The sequence below is a fragment of the Patiria miniata genome, unplaced genomic scaffold (assembly GCF_015706575.1).
Source record: "Patiria miniata isolate m_02_andy unplaced genomic scaffold, ASM1570657v1 HiC_scaffold_7, whole genome shotgun sequence".
NCBI classification, from domain to species: Eukaryota; Metazoa; Echinodermata; class Asteroidea; order Valvatida; family Asterinidae; genus Patiria; species Patiria miniata.
In genome coordinates this window covers 26,445,343-26,462,336 of record NW_024037074.1, presented here as the reverse complement: position 1 = coordinate 26,462,336, position 16,994 = coordinate 26,445,343, and the positions used below count along the sequence as shown (strand labels likewise).

Here is a 16,994-nt window from a genome sequence, read left to right as displayed (position 1 = left end):
TTCTAATGTCGCGCAAATGTCTTTAATTGTGCTGCCCGGAAGAGTGCCACCTATTGTTCGACAGTGTCCGCTTCGAAAGAAAGATAGTGTCCATCTATAGTGTCTAGTCTACCATGGTCTACCTGGCAACCCGGCCCCCACCATGAAAAATTGTGTCATGAATAAAATAAACCAAATCAGTGTGACCATGTAAAAGAATACACAAGTTACAGTAAACAAGTTTTTTTAAAGCAGAATACTTTCTGGAGTTTACAAAATTTAACTTTTTCAACTGACATGGAAAATTGGTCTTAATAATATGGTTGTCTGCCCAAGCCATGTGAGCATGGTGAGTGTAATGTAAAGGACAAGAAAAGGCATCTGTTTACATTGGATCATCGAGTTACTGATTTCTGTCCATACACTGCTCGCATTGCAGTGGCGACACAATGCAGAAGGTTGTTGAAAGGGAAATTTGAGATTTCGGCCCGCTATCTTTAAAATGGAAGCAGAGTTGAAATGGAAATTTTACACCTTATTCAGTTATTGTACAGCACTGGTACATTGGACTGTATATAAAGCAAATGGTTTAACAGTATGGGAAAATGAAAGTTGTCATGGCCTTACGCCTCGAAAATTTGGCATAATTTGAGATCCGTTTCGTAAAATGTGAAACTATAAAAAGTTCCAACTTACGTTGTAGTACATACCGGTACATGTATGAAGGTGTAAACATGCAATTCCACGGTTGCTCGCATTACACTTTTTGTGTCCATTTACATTCTGAGTGCTGTGGTATTCACACTACAGTGTGTCCCCCAAAAAAGTTTCCATCTGAATATTTTTGAAATGACAACAAAATCATGAAGTCAATTTAGAAAATTTTTGATTGTGCAGATACTCCATATCCTTGGCCTAAACCCCTATGAGTTTCATTTAATTTCAGTCACGCATCACTACACAGTTGTCAATTGATCACAACAACATTTTTGGACACTGTGACCAAGTTGGAACCATTTGCCTGGCTATCACAGTATCAGCCATCACGGCAAGACTTCAGTTTAATGCTCAAGGGCAAATGATTCCAATCCCAAACAACATCAGCCTTTTTTTTCACAACATGCACAACTTTACACAGCTTACATTTATAACACAGCACTGAAATTGATCTGCACAATCAAACATTTTCAAAATTGACTTCGTGGTTTTGTAGTAATTTGAAAAATAGTCAGACGGACATTTTTTTGGGACATACTGTAGTTGGATTATCTTTTCCCTTTTTTGCATTATAACATGCCCAATGTTCAAGGTTTTGCCCTGATGACAACAAAAAAGCTATGGATTCCCTCACTTGAGTATACTCTTTGGAAATGTTGTTACTTGCATTACACCAAAAGGATGTACACTGTGTGCCAAAAATGGTCGTTCTTTTAAACCAGTAGTTTTGTCAGAGTGAAACTGAAATGACCAAATGAGCATTATTACACAACATGTACTTGTACCATTGTAATTAAGATCCAATGCACATGAGGTCCTGAAAAAATCTTGGTTAAATCGCCAGTTGTTTTTCAAGACCACAGGAATGTTTCCCTAATATGTGTATACCAGTGAGAACATGATGTAGCACCTCCTGTCTTGCTGTTGGTTTTTCATAATCAACAGAATACATTTAACCCTTGAAATATAGTGAATACACTTGTCACAATATCCAATGTGTATTCCTGTGTATGAGGCAAGTTTTTAACATTTTTAAGTGGAAATATCATAGAAAGACACTATGTATAAGTTGACCATATTGTGGAAAGAAATCTGCAGCCTTTTATGTGGTGCTAATAAAATAATTAAAAAAAAAAAAAAAATCTGATCATGTGTAGCCACTATGGGCATTCAATCCTTGTTTTATTTTATCCATTTGCTTTAGGAAAAGTTGATGCCAGCCTCAACCGGTCTAGTGCTCCACAAAGAATCATCTGCCAACAACCTCCACCAAATAATAGAAACAAATTGAAAAGTACACTCAGTCGTGCATTTCAATACTCTCGAGGACAATGCTTTGTGTTTCCCTTTGTCCCTGTAATATAACACTCTCCCATAGACTAAGCACATAACCGTTTGATCAAGCCGTTTTCAGCAAAAGACCCAATGCTTGAGGACTGAACTAGGATCGTTTGTTCTCCCTTTGTGTGTCTGTCCTCGATCGTAAAGTCATACAAATGCATGTATTTTAACACACGTATTGCATGTGGTCGTCACCAAATTTTCGTGATTTTAAATTTTTTATTGATTCAACCGTTGCCCTGTAAATCGTGACTTTTATCAATTTACAATTGGAAGTCTACCTTTGAGTGTTTTGCCAAGTGCCACAAGAAAATCAACATGAGGCCGAGATTTTGATGCAAGTGAACCTATTAGCGACATCATGGATGCCAAAGGAACAATAGAAGACAATGGCCAATTGTCTTCCGAAGCAACAGACAATGCAACATCACTTTCTCGCTCTAGTGGACACACCCAAGACTGTTTGAAAGCAAGTGGACGGGGGAGTCAGAAAGACTCCTCTAAAATTGCAGATGGTCACATTCTCACATGGGGTTGTGGGGAGTTTGGACAACACGGCCACGGCCACACGAACAACGTTGAACCCGAAGAATCGCTGATGCGACACTTCTATGAACGGGTCGCCGAAATAGTGGGGACTGGGAAAGGTTTGTCTGCAGGATCCGTTGTTGAGAGGCTGAAGACGTTTGCGTGCGGAGCTAGCCACACTGTGGTTGTGACAGGTGAGCTTGGGCCTAATCTGAATAACTTGGCTGCGGCTGGTATTAAAGCTAGTCCATCATTTGTAATTTGTGCATTTTGTTCGTTTGAAGCAACAAAAGGATTCAAAATCTAATGAAGGATACTGAACAACTAACCTGATGAAGTTTCAGCTAAGCTTCAGCTGTACATTCCGAGAAAAACAGCATTCTAAGATCTCAATTTCAAATCAAAAGTTACTGAATCATGTTTTGAATTGTTTTGAATTGCAGCTATACGCGACGTCGCGCACTGATCCGACGAATTACAACAACCGCGCGCGCGTCGTTCCAATACTTGTGCGCGCTGCGCTGAATAACAAAACGAACTACTAATATAAATTTTCACCGTTGGAAATGCCTTCTTTCGTTGATTACTTCAAAATGACAGCTTCCCAGAAAGAATAATTTCACAGGGAGTTTAGTTCCCTTACTATGTTTCAACCAAGTTTGTTTTTCAACAATAATTACGCCAGTTACTTTTCGGATGGCTGCAAATGATGGACTATAGCTTTAACACACACGTCTTTGTGAAGCGGCTTCATCTGCTTCCATAGGCGCATGAGTTATTGGAAGCCGTAGCCAGTACCCAATTTCACGAAAACTCATCATAACGTACGCTGCATCTCAGCGCTACAACGCGTTGCAGCTGACAAGCGTCCTGCGATTCATTTCACAAAACACGTTGTAAGTGCGACGTGTCGTAGGTGTATTTATATCACAATACAGTGACTGCTGTATTTATTCAGCGTACAGTAAAAAGCAAAAGTTAAAATGTTAACTTGGTATTTTCCGAGATTTATTCAAGTGCGCCACCTTAGGGAACACTCGGCCGATTTTGTGCCCAATTTCCGGACGCCACCGCTTTTGAATTTTGGACTGAATTTCATGACACTGAAATTGTTCACAAAGGTTCAACAGCAAGCATTATTAAGGTAAAAGTATCAGTATTTAACTGAATGAATTTGAAGTTTGTCAACAAAGAAGTTTGGCCACACTGCATGAGGAAAGTCGGGGGAAACGTTGAAGTGCACCACCTTTAAATAGAGAACACCACAATACTCATGATGCTGACTGACATTTTCACCAAACTGAGTTAATTAATTTCGTGAAATATGTCACAGTGTTCTTTCACCAGCATTCATACAAATCATTTACTTATTGCGACCGCTGCACAGTACCTGCAGGGGCATGTCCACTGTTGCATTAGCACCTTGATGACAAATAATCAAAATGTGGGCCATATACACCAAATATCCAAAGTGTGTGTGGTGGGAGGGGGCTGTAAATGTAATGCCAGTCCCTGTTTGTAACAATAATTTTGAATGAAAAAAAAAAAATTAGGCCACTTTTTCATGAGGCCCCTCAAAAAACCTGGATACGCCACTCCCTAATCACTGTTTTGACAACTGTGATTTTATTCCCTGCATTTTCCGTTTTTTTCCCTTTGGTTGCCAAGCATTCCCTGGTCCAGGTGTGAGGAAAACGCAAATTCCCACGCCACAACAGTCAATGATTGTTGAGCATACACAGTCAAGAGCTGGTGCTCGTGCAGGCAAGTGCTACGTGTACATTACACAAACACTTCGCGGGGCACGCATACAGTGTTACACTTCACGTAAAAGCTCAATGAAGTGCTGCTTCTAATGTGTACACATTACCAAACTTCACCTACATGTACATGTACACGTACAACCTACATTAACGTGTGTAATGTATGGATGTATGAACTCAAGCTCTATATTGAACCAAACATTTCCACAAACACTTCCACAAACACTCAAGCAACTGTTCATGGCTCGTCCCACTTGTTTATAAAATTAAACGTTGTCATCACATGTCACCGACTTTCACAAGGAAAAGGCCGGAGTTGTATGACTTGTGATCATGGTGATTCGGACTCGGATTCGAGTCACACTGACAAATGACTCGGACTCGGATTTGATCCTACCCCCGTACGGACTTGGACTCGGACTCGGACTCAACCTGCGTGACTGGGGACTCGACCAAAATTGCCACAAATCACTCATTTCTCTCAACAATTACAAGTTATTTTGAAGACGATCCTTTCCTGAGCAAGTGACACAGTCAGTGCGGTGCAGAAGAAATGAATCTAAGTCTAAGTACTGTACATTGTATACTGATAGTTTTCTCACTGGATACCGACCGTACCGGTAGTGAGCTGAAATCTTCAGGGGATTCAATTCTAGGCACCTTGTGTGAACATTCAGGCGAATTTGGTGAAGTTTAATTTTGGATAAAAAAAGGGATGTTTTTTTTGTGTGATAATGCTGGATATGGAAAATGTTTTAGATTTGGGGGCTTTCGGTTCAAACCATCAATCTTGGTTTTCTCACTGGACACTGACCGTAGTGAGCTAAAATCTTTAGGGGATTCAATTCTGGCCTCTAGGCACCTTGTGTGAACATTCAAGCAAATTTTGTGAAGTTTGATTTTCGGGCCAAAAATTGACTTTTTCTGAAGATGCCGGATATGGAAAATGTTTTAGATTTGGGGGCTTTCGGTTCAAACCATCAATTTTGGTTTTCTCACTGGATACTAACCGTACTGAGTTGAAATCTCCAGGGGATTCATTTCTGGCCTCTGTAGGCATCTTGTATGAACATTAAGGCGAATTTGGTGAAGTTTGATTTATGGGCCAAAAATTGACTTTTTAACTTAGGAGCTGAAATCTCCAGGGGATTCATTTCTGGCCTCTGTAGGCATCTTGTATTTAAACATTAAGGCGAATTTGGTGAAGTTTGATTTATGGGCCAAAAATTGACTTTTTGACTGAGCTGAAATCTCCAGGGGATTCATTTCTGGCCTCTGTAGGCATCTTGTATAAACATTAAGGCGAATTTGGTGAAGTTTGATTTATGGGCCAAAAATTGACTTTTTAATGATGCCGGATATGGAAAACATTTTAAGTTTGGGGGCTTCCCCACCCCCTTCCCGTTTAAATATGCGGGCCTGTCCTTAACCTCTTTCATTGCGGCCATGTGTGCTCAGTCATCCTTGGCAATGCAAAATAAAATTAATCCATTGGATAGAGGGCATCCTGGCCTTTTTCGTTGCGTCTTCCTTAAATATTCCGTACATTTCTGATAACTTACATTTAAAGGGAATATACATCATTTGCTTTTGCTGTAATTTTCAGAAATGGATGGAATTGGGGGGTTGGAAATATATAGTGTGGCGTGATGGGGTGGGCCGACACCAGTCTAATTCCCCTTATTTGGTAGTGTTTACTTGTAATTTCTTGGCAAGGAAGTCAGGTCGTGTCAGCGGACAATGTCTCGTGGTTTTGGCGGGAGTGGCCGCCAATCGGAGCGCGCTCGCTGTTGCTGGGCGGGGCGAGGCAGGCCGTGACCGCACTTGCGATCTGTGTTTCCCGTACCCGCGTACGCGTGATTGGTGTTACCGGGCAGAGGTGAAGGGTTGGCGGCCAATCACGGCGTGATTGGGCGTGGCCCCGCTACCCTTGCCGTGGTACTTGAGCGCATGGTCGGCCGGGCGTGAATCAGTTCAGTTCAGTTGTTCAGTTGCGTAGTTCAGTTGCGTGAGTTGCGTAAGTTGTTCCTCAGTTCTGTGTATGGAGCGGGCTCAGTAGTAGTGTACGAGTGTAATTGCCATTGTCCGTGACGAAGCTAGCGTTTGCTTTGGCGAGGCCGTGTGTGGTGCAGTGTACCGGTGTTGACGCTGTTTCGGCCTGACTTCTCGTACCGTGGTTGAGCGATTGTACGGAGCGCAGAGCCCCGTGGTGTGACCCAGTTAGCCTGGTAGGACCGAATTGCTTTATCGTGTAATTTAGTGCATGTTTGCGCAATTGTTGCAGTTGAGTGTTTGACTTACAGAGTAGGGTGACTAAGTACAGGCATAAGGATTGTTGTCGTGGGTTCACAGAGACGTGCGATAACATAGAGGGTCGACCCAGAGGTTGACATAGAGGCCTGGGAGGAATAGTCACAGGTAGTCAATAACTGTACTCGGTCAAGTTTATTGTCACACGGGTTTTGTCGTATACTGATCAGCTAAGGCGCTCAAACTTATACAATCATAACAATCCAACGATAATAACCTTATAAATCAAAGAGTTCCCAATTAAGTCAGAATTGTCCGTGATTAAATAAACCAATCATTTCCTTTCCACAAAGAGAATTGTGTATCCCAGTGTCCAATATTTCTGCAGTTTCTTCGTCTGTTTGTTCTGTTCTGTACTAGAGTAACAGGGCCTGGTAATCAGTATCCAACTGGGCGGTAGATTTCCACCAAAACGAGCTTGCATCCCTGGGCCTAGAGGCTGCTCGAAAACTTCCCTAGGTTCGAGGCAGAAAACATAGTTTGGGGTTAGGGGAACTTTCGCCTCAGTCGGTGATTGCCTTCCCTGACCTCTGGTTTCAATTGACCTCGGGAGATTCCGCCACAAATGGTGTCAGAAGTGGGATAGTTGGTGCTGATTAAAGAGTTGGCCGGTAGAAACAAATTGCGTCTTGTTCTAGAAATCAAGCAGGATTTTTAGTACAGTGATTTCTGTGGTTGAAGAGTAATCATAGAAAGAGACAAACATGAGTCAAGAGAATACTTCGAGTATTGAGAGTGAACTGCAGAAGCTGAGATTAGATGCTCAATTTTTGCAATGGGAGAAAGAGTTGATGGCTAAGAAATTAGAAGCCATGAGAGCTAATTATGAGGAACCTTCCCCGGTGGGAAGTATAGACAAAAAGAGCCAAGAACAGGGGCCAGTGCGGATCGATTCGGAAATCGAGTTCCAGATGCCAAGAGAGAGTTCTGGTTATTTTTCCCAGGGAGGGGCGAGTCCCTCGGTGACCGCACGGTCGCCTGAAGTTGAACTTGGACCGAGGATGGGAAAAAGAGTGAAGTTTGGGGAAAGTACACCCCTTAGGAGTAGTGGTGTAGGAAGTACCCGACCAGAGATCTTAACGAGGAGCAGTGCAATAGAGGAGCTCCAGTCCTTTCTGTTGAGCACGGATAGCACTGTAGAGAACCCGAGTAGGGGAGAAACAGTTTCTCCTGAGAAAGTAGATAGAGATTTGCTGAGTTTCGCCCCGAGTTCAGTGGGCACAGGTGCCAACAGTTTGGCAGGTAGTTTAAAGACCTCAGCAGGGCCCTTAACGCCGACAAGTGAGCCCAAAGTAGTGGCAGAGAAAGAGAGGAGTGTCGAGCGGCCAATTAGTAGACGGCCAAATATCACTCCTGATAGATACAATGGCAAGGTGCTATGGAAAGAGTATTTCAGGCACTTCGAGTCTTGCCGGTTGGTGAATCAGTGGAGCGAAGAGCAAGCGGCTAAATATTTGGTAGCTAGTTTGCAAGGCAATGCCCTAAGATTGTTGGGTGACGTTCCCACTGAAAAGACACAGTCCTACAGTGGGCTGTTGAAGTTGTTAGAACAGAGATTTGGCTCGGGCCGCCAGAGTGAAAATTACCTTGTCGAGTTGCGGCATCGCCGACAAGGCCCAAAAGAGTCATTGCAAGAGTTAGGCCAAGCCATACAAGAGTTGACGGTTAAAGCGTACCCTGACATACAGGAAGAGTCACGTGACCGGTTGGCTAAGAACCATTTTCTAGATGCGGTCGAAAGTAGGTCAACTCGGGAGGGCATAAACAGGGCTCGTCCTGAAAATTTAGATGAGGCCATTCGAGCTGCAATAGAAACAGAGAATTTCGAAAAAGTCGAGCAACAGAGAATGCTCGATGGAAAGCCTCCGAGGTTGGCTAGAGTGTTAGATACCGGGGTGGAACAGAGGATCCACGAATTGGAGAATGGAATGAAAAGTTTGGCTGGACTGTTAACAGAGTTAACGAAACAAATCCAGGAAAAGAGTGACCTAGTGGGGAGACCTGCTGACCAGAAGTCACAAAAGAGTGAGCAAAGTGTTAGGAAATGCTTCAATTGTGGGGAGCGAGGTCACTTTGCGCGAGAGTGCAAGAAACCAAAGAAAAGTAGTCCAAAGCGTGATGGCTGGAAGTGTTTCAATTGCGGAGAGCACGGCCACATTGCCAGAGACTGTAACAGACCCTCAGGGGGAGAGCCTGGGGCAGGAAAAGTCGAGCCAGCTGCTCGAGGGGCCCGTAGGCACCTCGGAAGTGCTAGAGGGGCAAAGAGACGATGGAGAGATTGCAAGGGGGCCATAGGAGAGAAGCGGCGAAAGTATGAGGAGGGAAAGGTAATTACGTTACCGAACCCAAATAGTGATGCCCGCTTTGGTTTGTTTGTAGAGGGTGTAGTGAGAAAAACCAAGTGCCAATTTTTGGTTGACACTGGTGCCACAGATACATTGATTAGTAGCACAGTGTATTATGAGATACCCAAGGAACAGAGACCAGTCTTAGAGTCAGACAATGTGAAAGTGAGACAGGTGGATGGAAGTTCCCTGTCGGTGTTAGGAGTCGCCTGGGTCGAAGTTCAAGTTGGACGAACAACGCACCCAGTCAGAGCGATTTTTACAGGGATGAAGTATCCCGGAATTCTGGGGATGGATTTCTTGTTGCCCACAGGGGGTAACTTGGATTTCCACACCAAAGAGTGGAGAATAAATGGCGAGAGAATTAAATGCACTAGTAGTGCTGGAGAGCCATTTGTTGGGAGAGTGGTAATTGCTGAAGCAACCGTGATTCCATCTGGTTCTGAGGCAGTAGTGCCTGGCACTATTGCTCACAGAGGAAAAGAGTGGGCTGGCCCAGCCATAGTGGAACCGCTAGAGGGGGGCGGAGATTTAGCCCAGAAAGGCTTGGTGTTAGCCAGGTCACTAGTGGAGTCAGGGAACCAAATTGTTCCGTTGCGGCTGTTCAACCCAGGAAAAGAGAAAAGAGTGGCGCGAAAAGGGACCACTGTGGGATTAATTTCCACCGTGGACCCTGAGACAATAAGAGGTGAGGCACATGAGTCTGAAGAGGCAAAGGAGGGCTTGCCCCCATATTTGCAAGACTTGTATGCAAGGAGTAGAAACCATGTAGAGATCAACTATCATGGTCAAGTTAAGGAGTGCTTGATAGAGTTTCAGGATGTTTTCTCCAGCAGTGAGCAGGATATTGGTGCAACTGATGCCGTGAGGCATCACATTGATACTGGAGAAGCGAGACCAATAAAAGAGAGACCGAGACGACACCCCGACTGTGTCCAGAGAGAGATACAGAGACAGGTCATTGACCTGGAGGAAAGAGGTGTGATAGAACCCTCGGATAGTCCGTGGGCAGCAAATGTAGTGTTGGTAAACAAGAAAGATGGTACCAAGCGTTTCTGTATCGACTACAGAAAGTTAAACGCGGTAACCATCAAAGACGCGTATCCGGTACCTCGCATTGACGAGACTCTCGATGCGTTAGGAGGTGCCAAGTGGTTTTCAACACTTGATTTGGCCTCTGGATATTGGCAGGTCGCCTTGGATGACGACGCCAGCCAGAAGTCATCATTTGTTGTTAGAAATGGTTTGTACAGATGGAAATGTATGCCATTTGGGCTCTGTAATGCCCCGGCTACATTTGAAAGACTAATGGAGAAGGTGATGGCAGGACTCCAATGGGAAATCCTGTTGATCTACCTGGATGACATTATTGTCTATGGTAGAACAGTCACAGAGATGATAGATAGGCTCAGGCTTGTGTTCAATAGATTGAGGAATGCAGGACTGAAGTTAAAGCCAAGCAAATGCCATTTGTTTGAAGAGTCAGTGGCCTATTTAGGGCACATAGTGTCATCCGAAGGCGTGGCCACGGATCCAAAGAAAGTTGAGGCGGTAGCCAAGTGGCCTGTTCCCAAGAGCGTGAAGGATGTAAGAAGCTTTCTTGGCCTTGCATCCTATTACAGAAAGTTCATTCAAGGTTTTGCAGAGATAGCCAGTCCTTTGCATGCCTTGACAGAGAAGTCAAGGGAGTTTGAGTGGAGCGAATCATGCCAAAGTGCGTTTGATGACCTCAAGAGTAGACTTCAAAGAGCCCCCATTTTGTCCTACCCCATTCCAGAGGGAGACTTCATCCTCGATACTGACGCAAGTGGCGACGGTATCGGAGCGGTGTTGTCCCAAATACAAGAGGGAGAAGAGAAAGTGTTGGCGTATGCCAGCCGTAAGTTAACCAGGCCAGAGCGAAACTACTGCGTCACACGCAGGGAGTTATTGGCAGTAGTGGTGTACTTAAAGAACTTCAAACAGTTCTTGTACGGTAGGAAAGTCACGGTCAGAACCGACCATAGTGCGTTGAGATGGATCCTTAATTTTAAGAATCCGGAAGGACAGATGGCGAGATGGCTTGAGGTGATTTCAGAGTATGACATAGAAGTACAGCATAGAGCTGGAAAGAAACACGGCAACGCGGACGGGTTGTCTAGGCAACCCTGTAGACAATGTGGTCGAGAGGAAGTGACGTCACCAGAGGACAAGACATTGGTTAGAGGTATAGAGGCCAAACCAAGTGTCCCACTAGAGGCTGTAAGGAAAGCCCAGTTAGAAGATGAGACGATACGTTGGGCCTTAGAGGCCAAGGAAGAGAGCAAAGATCGTCCGGAGTGGGTAGAGATTTCCCACTTGACGGCGGCCCATAAGACGTATTGGTCCTACTGGGACCAGTTGAGTGTGAGAGAGAAGGTGTTGCATAAAAGGTGGGAGTCTGATGACGGTAGAGTCGTGATATGGTTACTAGTGTTGCCACAGAGTTTGAGGAAAGAAACCCTGAGGGAGGTGCACGGTGGACTGCTTAGTGGTCATTTGGGCATAAAGAAAACCCTTGCCAAAGTAAAGAGAAGATATTTTTGGCCAGGTATGTCCGCAGATGTTCGCTCCTTCATAAGGGGTTGTGACCTCTGTGCAAGAAGAAAGTCCCCTGCGAAGAAAGGGATTGCACCCTTGCAACAATATAGAGTGGGAGTGCCTGTAGAGAGAGGGGCCATAGATTTGCTCGGGCCACTACCCAAAACAGAGAGTGGGAACCAGTGGATTCTCGTAGTGGGTGATTACTGTACAAAATGGATGGAGGCCTATCCATTGCCTGACTCAACGGCGGGTACAGTAGCACTCAAACTGGTGCAAGAGTTCGTGTGTAGATTTGGAGTACCACAAGAACTCCATTCTGATCAGGGCACCAATTTTGAGTCAGAAGTCTTCACAGAAATGTGCAAGGTCTTAGGAATCACAAAGACAAGAACGACAGCATACAATCCTAAATCGGATGGTATGGTCGAACGGTTTAACAAGACACTAGTAAACATGGTGGCTGTGCTGATTGACCCACAGAAGAGGCATAGAGACTGGGATAGATTCCTCCCTTATGCAACCTTTGCGTATAGATGCACCCCACAAGACTCCACAGGGGAGTCCCCCAATATAATGATGTTGGGGCGAGAAGTCAGTATACCAGTTGACCTGGTCACCGGTAGTCCAGAGACAGGGTTTGACACTCGGACAGACTTTGCAGAAGAGTTGCGAAGAAATTTGCAGAGTGCACATCAGAGGGCTAGAGACTGTCTAGGGAAAAACTCCCAAAGACAGAAGAGAAACTATGACAGAAAAGCCACCCATAAAGGGTTGAAAGAAGGAGAGTTTGCCTGGCTACACAACCCGGCTAAGAAGAAACAGTTGTCCCCCAAATTGCAGTTGAGATGGGAGGGACCGTGGCTGATAGTTAGGAGATTGTCAGATGTGACCTTCCGAATACAGATACGGAAAGGGGGAAAAATGAAAGTGGTGCATTCTGACAGACTGAAGCCATACCAGGGTGAGAAACTGGTACCCTGGAGTCACTCTCCAAAAGCATGTGAAGAAGCTCCTCAGATTGATAGAGCAGGAGAAAACCCTCGAGTCGAAGTGACAGAAGAGACTCCTCATGTTGAGGAAACAGAGAAAACAGAGGAAACAGAGGAAACAGAGCAAATAGAGCAAGAAGAACCGGAAATAGAAGCTCCGGTAGAAAATGGGGATGTTCAGATAGAGGTTGACCCCATCAGAGTGCCAGGGAGGACCAGTATGTCTCGGAGGAACCCGAGGAGAGAGCACCGCCTGCCTGTAAGATACCGGTAGAGTGGCAGACTTTGACTCATCTATACTACCCCTAGAAGAGATGACCCCCTCCCCCTCCCGAAGTGGTCGTGACTCACCTCCGTTGAAGATGAGGAGACTCGTCACAATCCGAGTAAGGACGACCACCGAAGTGATCTACCGCAACAGGGTCGTTAAGAGAAACGACGAGGTCATCGAGCATCTGCGAGAGACAGAGCTGGACGCTGCACTGGATGATCCTCAGGAAGACGGGACCCAACTAGCAAGTCCTTAGGGCCAGTTAAAGTTTATCTAGTGTTAGTAGTTGTTTTTAGTTTTAACAGTTAAAAGAAGTTTTGTCGGTGCTATTTAGTGTGTAAAAGAGAAGTTATTTTATCTTTAAAGTTTTAAAATCAGTGATAATTGCCTTCATCTTGTTTGAAAAGAAATCCGTCCATTTGTTAAAATGATTCCCAGTTAATTTTGGATACTATTCGAGTTTAAGTGTGATTTTCCATCTGTCTTATCCCTAAAATTATCTGCATAAATTGTAATCTGTTGATACAAAACATTTCCTTGTATAAAAAGAAAAACAATCAGGGTGCTTTTATCTTTGCCGAGGATTCATGATTTCTAAATAAATTGTGTGGTTCAAATTCATTGTAAGGAAATCTTTACCATGTATAAGCTAAGTTTTGTATAAAGAAAAACAAAGACTTAGTTTTGTGTAAAGAAAAACATAACATTAGTTTTGTGTAAAGGAAAACATAAGATTAATGCTGTATAAAGGAAAACCTAAGCTTCATTCTGTGCCAAAGAAACACATAGTTTGGTTTTTGTGTAACTGAAAAACATCAATGTACTTTTGTATAAAGGAACACATAAGTTTAGTTTTGTATAAAGAGAAATCATAAGTTTAGTTTTCTATAACGAAAACATAAGAGTGAATTTTACGTGAAGTTTAAAAAGCTTGTGCATATTTAATTAGCTAGACTGGTGCCGGTCACCCATCTCGTGACTGGGTTCGAGCTGGTTTGGACTGGGACAGTCCAAGCTCTGCTCGGGCCTGTGTGGCGTGATGGGGTGGGCCGACACCAGTCTAATTCCCCTTATTTGGTAGTGTTTACTTGTAATTTCTTGGCAAGGAAGTCAGGTCGTGTCAGCGGACAATGTCTCGTGGTTTTGGCGGGAGTGGCCGCCAATCGGAGCGCGCTCGCTGTTGCTGGGCGGGGCGAGGCAGGCCGTGACCGCACTTGCGATCTGTGTTTCCCGTACCCGCGTACGCGTGATTGGTGTTACCGGGCAGAGGTGAAGGGTTGGCGGCCAATCACGGCGTGATTGGGCGTGGCCCCGCTACCCTTGCCGTGGTACTTGAGCGCATGGTCGGCCGGGCGTGAATCAGTTCAGTTCAGTTGTTCAGTTGCGTAGTTCAGTTGCGTGAGTTGCGTAAGTTGTTCCTCAGTTCTGTGTATGGAGCGGGCTCAGTAGTAGTGTACGAGTGTAATTGCCATTGTCCGTGACGAAGCTAGCGTTTGCTTTGGCGAGGCCGTGTGTGGTGCAGTGTACCGGTGTTGACGCTGTTTCGGCCTGACTTCTCGTACCGTGGTTGAGCGATTGTACGGAGCGCAGAGCCCCGTGGTGTGACCCAGTTAGCCTGGTAGGACCGAATTGCTTTATCGTGTAATTTAGTGCATGTTTGCGCAATTGTTGCAGTTGAGTGTTTGACTTACAGAGTAGGGTGACTAAGTACAGGCATAAGGATTGTTGTCGTGGGTTCACAGAGACGTGCGATAACATAGAGGGTCGACCCAGAGGTTGACATAGAGGCCTGGGAGGAATAGTCACAGGTAGTCAATAACTGTACTCGGTCAAGTTTATTGTCACACGGGTTTTGTCGTATACTGATCAGCTAAGGCGCTCAAACTTATACAATCATAACAATCCAACGATAATAACCTTATAAATCAAAGAGTTCCCAATTAAGTCAGAATTGTCCGTGATTAAATAAACCAATCATTTCCTTTCCACAAAGAGAATTGTGTATCCCAGTGTCCAATATTTCTGCAGTTTCTTCGTCTGTTTGTTCTGTTCTGTACTAGAGTAACAGGGCCTGGTAATCAGTATCCAACTGGGCGGTAGATTTCCACCAAAACGAGCTTGCATCCCTGGGCCTAGAGGCTGCTCGAAAACTTCCCTAGGTTCGAGGCAGAAAACATAGTTTGGGGTTAGGGGAACTTTCGCCTCAGTCGGTGATTGCCTTCCCTGACCTCTGGTTTCAATTGACCTCGGGAGATTCCGCCACAATAGCAAATATAGTTACACTGACTTTTTTGAGGTTTTGGGTTCGAAAATGCTATAAAAACCAAGAAAAACAATCATTTTCCTGTAGTCTGGTTCCCTGACTCCAGTTAAGAAGAAACAGAGCAGTTTACATATATTGGGGAATTGTAAGGTCAGGGAACCAGTCTAGCTGGCTTGTACCCGTTCATAGACGTGTGTAATCGATTGCAAACAAGTGTGATGGTCAACTGGGGCCAGTATTTGAAAAAAAGCCAGTGTTTTCCAACGCTGATCGGCCGATCAGCGTTGGAAATTGATACAAAAATACCACTTTTCTTGAAAATGACAGTATACCAGGTGCCATGATTTTACAGGATGCTTTACACTGTCATTCACTAACAACAGTCCAGCAAGGTATTTCAAAATGATTTGCTAGTTTTATTTTTTGATGTTTGCAAATGTTGTATTTCCCCTTTAATGATGGGTTCACATACTGAGACGCTATATCACAGTTTGACTGGGGTGGCAATGCCTTGTCAATGCATTGCAATGGACAGTTATTAAATAAACCACTCTTTGGTAGTTATGTCTACATTTTGATTATTTGTCATCAAGGTGCTAATGCAACAGTGGACATCCCTCTGCACGTACTGTGCAGCAGTCGCAATAAGTAAATGATTTGCATGAATGCTGGTGAAAGAACACCCTGATATACCCGGTAGTTCAGGAAATGAATTAACTCAGTGTGGTGAAAGTGTCAATTAGCATCTTGAGCATTTCAAATAGAATAGGGATAGACATTATGTGAGCAGTCATATGCTTGTATAAATTGTATATTTTGTGCATAGTACCCAGAGATTATAGGATCGGGTACCCGTAACCAACTACTTTACAATAAAGTACCTTTTCAGACAATGAAAAAGAAAGGTTTTGAATGGTATTTGTGTGGGAATTTTCAAAGTGAAAACCCGGCTACATGGAAAAAACAAAACATACATGTAGTTTATGATGCTCGCGAAAGTTACAGTTTTCACCATAAAGCTATAAAGCTCACAGTACACACATGAATTGCTGCATTAAAACCTTAACTCCCCAGCCTAGTTTACTGGGAACCATACCCATTGTGGCAAATTCCAACACCCACATGGGAAATTATACACACAAACTGTTGGACTTAGTTTCTGGAGGTATGCCAAACCCAGTGTAAAAGACCATCAGTTTAGGGGTACTGTACCTATCCCAACAGATTTAAACAAAACCTGCTGGTTAATGCTCCGAAGTGGTAGTATTTATGAACAATCTGAACAGAAACACCTGAGATTTGAATTTTGGGGTTGGTACCCGTGCTTTTTTTTCAAACGGGTACATGGTTCCCATACTATCCGTACATGCACACCCCTACCGGTATTTGTGCACAAGATACTCGTACGCTTTTATCTTTTTGCATATTAAAACTATACCACTTGTAAAATAACAAATCTGTCTCATAATTTAATATGCTATTATGTTAAAAAAAAAAACTATACAAATCGAGTATGGCAATCTGATTTTTTAACCCTAACCGAACCCAACCCATCAAAGCTCAACAGCAGGTTTTGTTTAAAGAGGTTGTGGAATGCTTGAAGACATTTCGTCTTTTTTCGGGTATATGTAGCCTAAGGTGTGATGAAATAAAAACGACTATTGTTTCTGTCATAAAATGAGTACAAAAGGTACTTTTGAGAGCTGTTTTTCAAGTCCTGTCATGCCTGTTTCGACCCGAACGTGCAATTTGTGTAAAAGTCGTCATTGCGGGCAGCAAACAAAACACAGTAAATCGTGACGTAATAAACAGGACTCCCAATGCAGAGTAGCATAAACGAGTCCTGTTTATTACGTCACGATTTACTGTGTTTTGTTTGCTGCCCGCAACGACGACTTTTACACAAAATGCACGTTCGGGTCAAAA

General features: G+C 43.9%; 1 protein-coding gene across 4 annotated transcripts in view; it reads left to right on the top strand.

The window, feature by feature from the left end:
- Nucleotides 1-16,994, top strand: part of LOC119746526 (ultraviolet-B receptor UVR8-like) — a 28,708-nt gene that overhangs the window by 924 nt on the left and 10,790 nt on the right. For all 4 annotated transcript variants that reach the window (XM_038223506.1, XM_038223504.1, XM_038223507.1 and 1 more), the window contains exon 2: nt 1,901-2,759. In XM_038223506.1, the coding sequence (XP_038079434.1) occupies nt 2,399-2,759 (361 nt within the window). In that variant the 5' untranslated portion in view covers nt 1,901-2,398. The remainder of the gene's footprint in view (nt 1-1,900; nt 2,760-16,994) is intronic.